The 11000-nt window shown below is 42.7% G+C and overlaps 1 protein-coding gene across 1 annotated transcript in view; it reads right to left on the minus strand.

The window, feature by feature from the left end:
* LOC137918020 (neurocan core protein-like) overlaps positions 1-11000 on the minus strand; it is a 20096-nt gene that overhangs the window by 8772 nt on the left and 324 nt on the right. The window contains exons 2-5 of the mRNA XM_068760763.1: positions 10767-10941; positions 10534-10661; positions 8331-8624; positions 4383-5639 (exon numbers count right to left, since the gene is read on the minus strand). Of these exons, the coding sequence (XP_068616864.1) occupies positions 4383-5639; positions 8331-8624; positions 10534-10661; positions 10767-10941 (1854 nt within the window). The remainder of the gene's footprint in view (positions 1-4382; positions 5640-8330; positions 8625-10533; positions 10662-10766; positions 10942-11000) is intronic.

The following is an 11000-nucleotide window of genomic DNA, read 5'->3' on the forward strand; positions in this document are numbered from 1 at the left end:
TGATTCAGCGCGGCCTGCCATACCTGATGTTATCTCAGTACCGTCTGTCTCTATTGGAGAGATTGAACTACGAGATAATGACGGATCCACTGTACTGAGGTTAAATTCTTTTGGGGGTTGGGTAACTTTCTGTCCCTCAACACCTTCAGTTGAGGTGTGTGAATCACTAATTGTTGATGCTTGCAATTTCCCATCAGCATCACCAACGGAGGGTGTGTACACAGTCTGTAGAGTAGTCAGAGCGCTGTCTTCAGCAGCTGGGGTGGCAGATGGCCTCTCTCTTTCCTCTTCGGCTTTATCTCTGACAGAGTCAAGTTCATTTGGAAATGTAACAAGGGATTGGACCATAGCCTTCTCTGTCTGAGTCACCCCTGAATCACTTTTCACATACGTGGGCGTCTTTCCTGACTCCCCGACTTCATCTCGTACAGATGTGGTGGTAACGGTTGAGCTTTCCTGGTGCTTTGTTGTTTGGGTTTCTTTTGCGTCTTTGGTGACTTGTGGCTCAGCTGGTGTAGCTGTGGGAACAAAGTTGGCAGAGGTGATTGTGACATCACTCATCCCCTCTTTGACATCTTGACCAACTTCGGTATTTTGTGTACTTTTTGAGGAAGGCATGACATCCACTGCAGCGGTCACATTAGAGATTGTATTTATCTGTGTGGGGCCTTCTGTGGTTTGCTCATCGGGATGTATATGAAACAGAGTTGTTTCATCTATTGGGATAACCGGGATCTCTGAACCAAGTATTGTCATGAGTTCCTCTTTAAATTCAATGGTGCTATCAACAGCGGGTCTGGTCAAATTATAATCAAACGCTGTGGTAATTCCATCACTTCCTCCCAGAGTAGTCACATTTGTGAAAATTTGGGTCCCTTTTGCTTCACTTGCATCTTGGCTGTGTGGCTTCAGCGTGATCTCATGTTTACCGTTAATAAAGCCAACAGTTGGAGAAATGGTTATCGGAGCTTGAGAGAAAACGTTTGGATCTCCACTCTGCAGGATGGGCTCACCATCAGCTATGGAGGGAACGGGATGGTCAGTAACAACTGGCATGGCAGGAGAACTTGAATCTTGCGGCTGGAGACTCTGGTTATCTGCAAATAGAATAAAATAAAGTAAAGACTGATTGTGACACTTTTGGATGTCAAATAGAGAGGTTTTTACAAAACAAGCAACTAAAATACGCTTTGTTGTTGGAAGCGTAGGATCTAGTAGTCGCTTGCCCCACAAAAGAAATAGTCAGAATATCTTGGTTTTATGATTCTTATTACTTGATAAACTCCTTTAAAAATTATAAATACATTGCATCAATTGCTCATTACATCATAAATGGTAATATAATTTATTTTACATAATTACCATTAAAATACATTGGCCAAATTCTGAACGCTCCCTTTTATATTTGTTCTCGTAAAAGTCAACACATTAAAGGTGACACAATTCTATATGCGTTAATGTCTTCGCAATTATACAGGCAAAGCCAAGCCATTCAGAGATATAGAACTAAATCTCAATTTGCTGATTTTCTATAGTTTCTACTCATTTGAATTAAAAGATAAGGATGTAACTATTCAAACATTTATGTCTTCACTGAAAAATAAGGCACTCAATGTAGATGAAATTAATAACTGTCTTAAGTATGCCAGCAGTATGCAAGACAAAAATCATATGCGGTTGTAGTTCTGTCTTTTTTGTGACAATTTTCTTGAACATCAATATATCTAAGAAGATATGGGACCTCTTACACCACTCAATAAAACAATCCAAAATAACATTCTCCAAAACGTACATCTTAAAATATTAGGTGACACACACAGCATGAATGAAATTATTAATGAGAAAATTACAATTCAGAAAAACTTTTATGATGTTCTAGAAGTGACGCTTGGGGTCAACAGAGAGCATGGGTCCACAGAGATTTCAAATGTCAGCTGCATCTGATGGGTTTATGGATTCATATAACTAAACAACATATTGTCTGGGTAGAAAAATTCCCTGTCTAAACTAAATAGTCTTAATGAAACCAAACTATGTTAAGATCTTAAGCCAAAACTGAGGCTCAGATGAATAAAGTAATAGATTGCAATTATAACCTACGAAGCCACAAAAATAATGCGAGTTCTTGTCCCCTGTCTCCTCTCTCTCACAAACAGTGATTCAGAGAGATTAGTTGTTGCAGACCAGAACACCTGCAAAACTCAGCTCTGTAGACGACATCTGTTTAAAACCCAGGCCTGGCCACTCAGGCAACGGACCCAAATGAACACACACTCACACACTGGCTTTCTTGTTAGATGGCTGCCAAAGTTCTAGAAAGCCACAATAAACATGAATGTCCGAATCCAAGAAGGTAAAATATGCAGTGGCCACTTTAGTACTTCATACCAGGTTTATGCACAATGATACCTTTTGGGATGAATAAAGCCCTCAGTTGGCAATCACCTTCAAGCTGTTAATTTCATTGTCGTTCTGCATCAGTGGTGTAATTTATTTTAGATTTATTGTTAGTTTGCATCGGTGGTGTAAAATCATTTTATTTTTCTGATGTTACTTTGCATCAATTGAGTTATCGAATATTGGTTTTATTTTTATGTTTTATTTTTATTATTTTTATTTGTATTGTTAAATTTGTATTGTTAATTGTCGATGATTTATGTACTAAGGACTTTCAACGGAAATAAGACCGCAAGGGCTTTTTTGAAATGCTCCTCTTAGGCAGGATGTTTGACTTTATTTGTACTGTAATACATGCTACTGTGTGACTGTACTTGTACTCTAACATTCTATCAAATAAATATATTCATCATCATCAATTAGTAATTTCTCAGTAATATTTAAGGAATTTCTGTGCAATTTGATATTCAATCCAATGTAGCATGAATACCTCATAAATAAGGGCAAACTAATCTATCATAAGCAACAATGTCATCTTCATCAAAACTACTTTCCAGAATGTATATAGTCTTCAATTAATCAGAAACACCTGGACATTTTTCTGAAATATGTTACCATGCAGCCATAAAACAAACGTTCTACCCGTGCCACAATATTTTCCACAAGTTTTTCCCCACAAACTGGGAGGGCAGAGAGAGACCTGGAGCGTCTCAGCTTAGCCAAGTCACATGATGGAGAGGTAAAAGCAGCTATAACCACTGGCTAGGGTTGAACAGCCTCCAGCTGCCCCAGCTGGTGTGAGACTTTGTTAGTAATGACCTCATCCCTTGTGGTGATGTCCAGTCTATGATGAAGGCAGGCATCTGTGCTTTGCTCAGGTAGCCAACTCTATTGCTGCCAGAGTGGCTGTGAGTCAGCTGACACATGCACATACAAGGAAAGAAATACTGCAAATGCGTAGTCATTCACAGTGCCAATACACAAGGCAAAAAAGATGCACTTCATGCATGCAACTGCCTTATACGGAGGTGTACTTAACAATCTTAAAGACTATTAAATGTCCATTTCAGGCAACTAAATTGGCAATGCTGCACAAACTGAGTTGTCCCAGCACTTTAAAAGCAGATTGTTGCTCTCTCAGGCAGGTTTCACAGTTAGTCAGACAAGATTCCAGTTCACCAGAGTCCCTTCCCCAACAATTAACCGCTCTTCAGAGAGATAAGCTCTGGAGTATGAAATGCTGCAGCTGCTATTAATGTGTGTTTAACCTGAGAGTTAAAGCCTGAATATCTTCTTTTTTTCCCACATTTCAAAATATTTTTGAACAAAATTACTTCAGCTCATGTATTGAAATAGGTAATGGGTGTAACTGAAAATGTAACATTTGAGTATTTGCATCACTATGATGTCAGAGTCAGAGTAGAAACATGACAAAAAGCAAACTGTAAGAGATAAATGTCACCAATGTGAAACTATGTTAATAATCTCATTTGGCCTTTTTCCCCCTCATTCTATTCCTCTCCCTTTCCCACATTTTCTCTCATGTCAGAATCAAAACAATTATCAGGATTATCTACTCAGTTGGACTGACTGAGGAATCCCTGAAGGCTAAGCAGTCTATCAGCAGTAGTCCACACTGAGAACACACACAAACACCAGCCTGGGGGGACAAAACAAAACTCTGCAACACGGTTCACTGTGAAAGAACTTGGCTGCAAGCATAAATACTAGCTGTAACTGCCTGAATATCACATTGAAATGGCCATTCAATATGGATAATGGCAGGGCACAAAATGCATGAGGAACCGTTGCCTGATGTAAATAAAAGAACTACTGCTCATAAACAGTAACTATACACTGCATTCGTGTGTATGTGACATACTATGTGTACTTCTCCCACTTTAGTTTTGCTTGAATTAAAAACATCTGCAATCCATCGAAATATTTAATATGGATATTCCACATTTTAAGTTTTTATGTCTTACCTGAGACACCCTGAGCCCGTGTGGTTGTTTTGATGGTCTGTTCACGATCGACCGCTACACTTGGAGTGGTGGTCGCTTGAGCCACAGCTGAAGCCACGGAGGAGGACGTAAAGAACTCACTGTCGATTTCTTCCGCTGGTTCCTCCTCTGTCAGAGTATCACCACTGTGCTCTGGGAAATGAATGGTGGACTCATCGAAAACATGTACATCTGGTGACACTACCACATCTTCAGCAGACAGTCCGCCGTCAATCAGGACCGTGGTGGCTGATGCAGGTCTCTCATCGACATTGACCGGTATCTCTACGTCCACCATTTGCGGTACGGTTTGTGTTTCTGTGCCGGTGGATTCTCTCGGACTTGTGGCCGTGATCTCCATCTCATTACCGGGTTGGGTGTTACACATATATGTGGTTTCAGTGGGAATCTCTGTTCGCTCAATGGAAGTAGACCAATCTGGTGGGCTGGATGAAAGGTCTTGGTCATGGGGGAAAGCAGATGGCATTGCCTCAACACCAAAGTCAGTCTCAATTCCATCAAGGTTAAAATCGTAGTAGGGGAATGGTGTTGTCGAATGAACCTCAGTGGCAAAGGATGTTGATTCGGCGATGAACACGTCTTCGCTAGTTTGTTCCATTAATTCTGTTGGCGTGTCAGTGAGGTCAGAATCCGTCCCTGTAGTCATCACAGAATCAAGAATAGTTTCCTCAGTCTTCCCGATAGCAAACATGGGCTCTGTGATGAGGGAGACGTCCGGCATTGGGACATCGGGGCGAATTGTGTTGATCTCAATCACTGCCTGATCGCCTTGCTCCTCGATGGGTTTGGACAATGACTCTTCGGCACTGGAGGGCTCTGTGGTGTGCTTGGATACAGGAAATGTGTCACCACGTTGGGGAACAAATTCCTCATCGGTATCATTTTCACTTAAAAAGTCATCAACACTAAAGTGTATGACATCGTCTGTGTCCTCATGCGCCTCTTTGATGGTGGGCGCGAATGTAATAATCAGTTCTTCCTCTTGGCCTGCTGGAGTAGGGCGAGGCGGGGCCATGCTGGTAGAGAACATGGATGGAGGCTCTACAGGAACCGATGCGTCCGGAGTCTCGCCCACCTCCGAGTCGGTTTCAGATGCTGAGGTGAGTATGGGGGTGCTACTCTCCGGTGACGGGACTGAGATCGTGCAGTTGGTGTTGGCGGCGGTGTCGACCACCGACACGTCCACAAAGGAAGTCTGGTTGATGAAATCTCGTCTTCCTGAGAACACAAAATGTGCACAGCAAATTAAAAGAGCAAAGATGACAATCACAAGCACTTTAAATGTAATACAGGTTAGACATTGTCGATTTTTATCAAACATATATCATGTTGTACTTTTTCCCCCACAATGGGTCTGTTTGGTTGCCAAGACGTTGTGATATCTGCCCCAAGATTACAACACCTAATAAATCTCACTACATTCAGACCTATAAATTCACAAGATACACACCCACACACACATTTTAAGAAAAAGAATCAGGCGGCTGGGGAGACAAAGAAAGAATAATGAAGTAAGTAATATGGCACGACTGCGATAACAGTGTGACTCTTAACACTGAAGAACCCAGCATTAAAAGTCTCCCTGAGAACTCACATCAAGGAGCTCCTCTTCTAAGACTTAATGTTGTTTATTAACTGCACTAACATTTAGTCACTCAGTTTTCTGAAAGAAACAAAGGAAAAAAGAGCACTCAAATTGTTGGAATCATCCAAATCATCCTAACAAATCGGCGAGGCCGATATCGGTTCCCCATTTGCTGCTCTGTCTTCTTGCTGTACCTGTTGCAATGCGATGGCAGGCGTAGAAACTTTCAAAGTGTTGTGTTTTTTCTCTCTCTGGAAAACCAAGTGCACTTTGTCCGTCTAAACATACACTTATCTGCCTGAAAGGATTCGCGTACTAATAACAAAGGAATTAAAGAGTATAAACCTGAAGGAGTTGTGTGCTGTGGGGTTATTGGAGTTGCCCTGATTGGTTTCTCTTGTATTTGTCGTCTTGTCTCTCCACAAACACCTCATTGAAAACATATTCCGTCCCAAGACTGACCAACAAAAGCCGTCGTCTCCTTCGTTAAGGTTTCATTAATGTGCAAATCACTCCAGCTCCTCTCGGTTTTCTCTCGCCTCTTCCTCCCTTGCCCCTCTTTGCTTGTCATGCGCTCTCAATTCATCACACCCATAAAAAGCAGCGTGGCTGCTTTAGAGAGCTTTCGTCGCTGGCGCAGATTGCGTAAAGCCAGCTGTTGACGATTACGCACTAGCTCGCTTTCTACAGGAACCCATCTCTGATGTAAAGTGTGAGACAACATTTTCCCTAGCAGGAAAATAGGGCCTGTTCTCAGAGTGACTACATTATCTCACTGATGCATTTGAGCTGTTGCTGTTACAGAGGCCTTTGTTCTCTGCTGCCAATCCTAAAACCAATCAGATGCTAATTATCTCCACTTTCCGCCCCATATAAGCCCCCCCCACCCTTTTTTTCTCTCTCTCTCCAGTCTTTCTGTGTATTTCAACGGATGTGGGATTACGTCATATTTCAGTTTTAAGATATTACTGACCATAGATAAGCAGGAAAATGATTGAACAAGTCCCACCATATAAGGCTACTTGAAAAGCACTTAGGTGTGTGTGTGTGGGGGGGGGGGGGGGGCGTAAATACAACAAGACTGAGTGAGCTGACATGGAATACACAGAACAGGAGGTGAGGGTGGCCTGTTTTTGTGCCCTCTGAACTCCATGGGGACTTATCATCATGAGAATGAGCATAGCTCAGGGGCAGTAAATGGCCAGGCAGGGCCAGGCAGGGCCAGGCTTATCTGCCCAGCCTCTCATTTGTAAAGATGGAAAGGCCAGGTCAAGGGTCGCCAAGGATGACTGAATTTAGAAGTCCACCAGTAGCTTTGTCCATTATCCAAATGTCTGCTCTGATAAGTACAAGTGAGAATGACAGAGGGCAAACTCTGACAGCGGAAATGAGAAAAGGCAAAAACGTTAGTGAGACTGAAAAGGCTGACAGGTGTGGTATTAGTTACTTATACTAATGGTGACTATTGGTTTTACCCTGACGATACTGACTGGTTAAGGACATTCACATTCTGAGGGATTAGTGACTATTGACATCAGAAAGATGGCAGAAGGCACTGACATGTCACGGGTCACTGGAGGCTAACAGAACGAGGCGATAATTTGCCACACGGAGATGTTTCAGTGCACAGCTCAGTCTTACAACAATCCAGAGAGCGTGAAAAAAGGGTTTAAAAAGTCAGAAAACGATGACTTCCCTCATCCACTAAATAAAATAAATATAAACAGAACATCATCGCATCAACAGCGATGATGCATTAGGATAAATCAAACCATTAGTCATTAGTCCTGTCAGTAAAATAAGAACTGCCGTGTCAACTGCTTGCACGGCAAACGGCGTTTACCGTTAAGATTTGACTCTCCTCTTGGATAATTCTGTTTCCACAGAAGTGAGCAGAAAACCGAGACAGTGACGTCAACTGAACACTCAAATCTGTATGACTAGTCTGGCACACAAGTACGTATGGAAAAACACGTTGCTTATGTTGCTGTCGTCTTCCGAGCTACACAATTACAAAGTAATAAGGACAAAAACCAAATGGGGGGGGGGGGGGGGGGGGCAGGTTGCAAACATTTTAAAATGCTGGCCTGCTCTCGAGTGGGGAATGTTTAAAGTGGTGCAAACTGCAAAGCAACAAAAAGAAAAATGGGTGGGGGAGCAGAAGTGAATAGAAGATGACATCATAGCTCCTCATAGTCCAGGCTGAGCTTTGACAGGGAATTATGTGTGACTTCAATCACTGTCTGCCACTGTTTAAAGCAACATAGCGAACATATGACTGACCCCCCCCACCTTTAACCTTACGACCATGTGAGCGAGTTTACCTTTAAAGCAGTAAGCGCCGAGCTTCCTAGTTGGTTCCGGGAAACCCGTCTGGTTTTTGTAGCGGTACATGGTCCTGACACCAGTCAGTCCTCCCCCGCACTGCATTCTGGGTACTGCAACCGGGTGCCGAGCACTCCCATCTGAGAGCCAGCCATAGTCGCATCGGTCCAGGCCCTTTCGCCAGGCAGCATGGAGCTGGCCGGGGGTTGCCAGGACAGCATTCCTCTTCTTACACTCCTTATTAGCTTCCGTCAAAGTCATCATTTTGGTCACAGGAGCATAGAAGACTTCACCTGAAATAAAGAAGGCAAAAGGTTCCAACTCAAACAACAACAACATGATTACGCCAAGTAAACAATCAGGCAGCATTCAATTCACCAAATCCTACAAACATTTGCTTTAATCAGTGCTGCTAATGGATACTATATATATATATATATATATATTTACATTTCTATTGGAAACTGAGCAGACAGCCAATATTTTTGCAGCACTCTCAATATGACTTTGACCTTTTAGAGGAGACATAGCCCAAAAACAGCTGACAAAAGTCACAGCTGGACAAGGCACAGGCCAAAAGCATCTCCCACTGATCAGCCTGAGGACAACAGTAGGTCTTTCATAATATTAATCTGAGGTGGGATAGCAATGCAAAAAATGCCTCTGGGTTGTCAATGAGTGCCTGTAGTGCAAGACATTAGGTTTCCCCATCAGGGCACAGACAGGGAGAACCCAAAAGCACGACAGGAGAAGGGAATTCAGAAACGTGACTTTAATGTCTCCAGCAGACAACTCAGAACGGGGCAGGCAGAAGACGAGCTCCAGGAGACAGGCGGAGCTCATAAACCAGGTAGGCAAATCCAAACAGGTGAAACCCTGAAGCCGAGCAGGGCAGGTACACGTAAAGCAAAATCCGAATACGAGTGCCGGAGCGTAGGAACCGGTCACTGACAATCTGGCAGAGGACTGAGCAGACTATAAATGCAGTGGGGCTGATGAGGAGACAAGAAGCAGGTGTGGATGAGCTGATGACGGGTGTGGCAGGCAGTGTACCGAGAGCAGAGCAAGGGGGTGGAGCTCCGTGGACCAGGAGGGTGGAGCTACGTGGAGCAGGAAGCTCTGGCCGGGTTCCTGACAGTGACGCCCAGATTTCACGGTTCACAGTTATGAGGATTTTTACCCTCGGGATTGTCATTCCACACTGACGACTCTGAGCGTTTGTCTTCAACTACTGAGCAATAATAATAAGGGCTATAGAAACACTGTATCTTCATCTTAAAATCATGACACCATGCAGTGTGACAATGGAATATAATGACCGACTGCACACATTGCGTTAGCATTGGCTGTCCTGTTTTTAATATTTAATGTGAGTTTCATGCAGCTGAATTAAATTATCCACCCAGAAATGTGATCCATTTAAATATACACACAACAGACATTCACCAAAATCTGACTTACATCTTTATTTATTTATTTCACATTCCTCCAGCCTTTAAATGGATCTTTATAGCTTCTAGAAAGCTATTTGTTTGCACAATTATTGTATTAGTAAATACTCTGCTAATATTTAACACTTTTGGTTAATTTGTTCTTGACTTTAAGCCAAAAAAAAAAGGTTCTCATTCAAGTTAAAGGAAAATATGTGATGATATTCAACATTATAATCCTAATATATAGATATATTAGGATTATAATCTGGTTGAGAACCAAAGGAAGACCTTGTTAGCACATCTCCTTCACCTCTTCTGTCTCTGCTTCAAATTCATGCCAGAAAAACAACACTTGATATTCTAGTTAATGCACAAGTAGGATACCGAACGCACATGTGTTCAGAATATCGAAGCAGATCAGTAGGGTGTTTTAAAAAAAAACACACCATACCAGAATACAGTGGGGACAAAGATGCATCTATATTTTCTTGGAGATATGGAAGAGTTAAGTGGAAGATGAATGTGAATGTCCCTGGTGGCTGTGGGGTGGGGTAACGTTCCCTGGCTAACAACGGTGTCCACATCTGCTAATAACACTAATCATAATAGTACTGACCGATTTCATCATATTCGAAAGGAGCTCATCTTCCCTGTGACTCTAACTCCCGTTGTACCTTTACATGCATGTGTTGTACATGTTGTGTAGCACAACAAAATAGAGTAATTATTAGTTTTCAATTCAAAAAATGTCATCCTGCGGCTCACTTACCGTGAAGTCTGTCTACATAACAGTACACATCGTAGGTTTCTGTGGGTTTCCTGGTCCCATACGACCTAACGCCAGGTCGAGTTTGCAGGTTGCCAAAGCAGCCCTTCCTGGGCTTAGTGATCGGATACCTGTGCAAATAGAGTCACTATGAAACAGTTTCATCACTCTGAAACGATCCCTTCAGGATCAATAAAGTCTCTGACTCTACAGCAGAGAATTCTAGGGCAGCTCACCTCACTGTCTGGTCTGCGATCCAGCCAGCGTCACACTGATCAAAGCCATCCTCATAGGCTGCTTTCAGCTGGTCATATGTTGCAATGGCTGCGCCAATATTCTGGCAAGTTCGAGTGGCCGTCCCATAGTTCAGAGAGTACCTGCTGGCGTTTGCCCGATAATGAAACACAACACCTGGCAAGAAATCCAAGGGGGGAAAAAAAATGACCCTCCATCCAAAACACAATGAGGTT

Source organism: Brachionichthys hirsutus, chromosome 4, assembly GCF_040956055.1.
Source record: "Brachionichthys hirsutus isolate HB-005 chromosome 4, CSIRO-AGI_Bhir_v1, whole genome shotgun sequence".
NCBI lineage: Eukaryota > Metazoa > Chordata > Actinopteri > Lophiiformes > Brachionichthyidae > Brachionichthys > Brachionichthys hirsutus.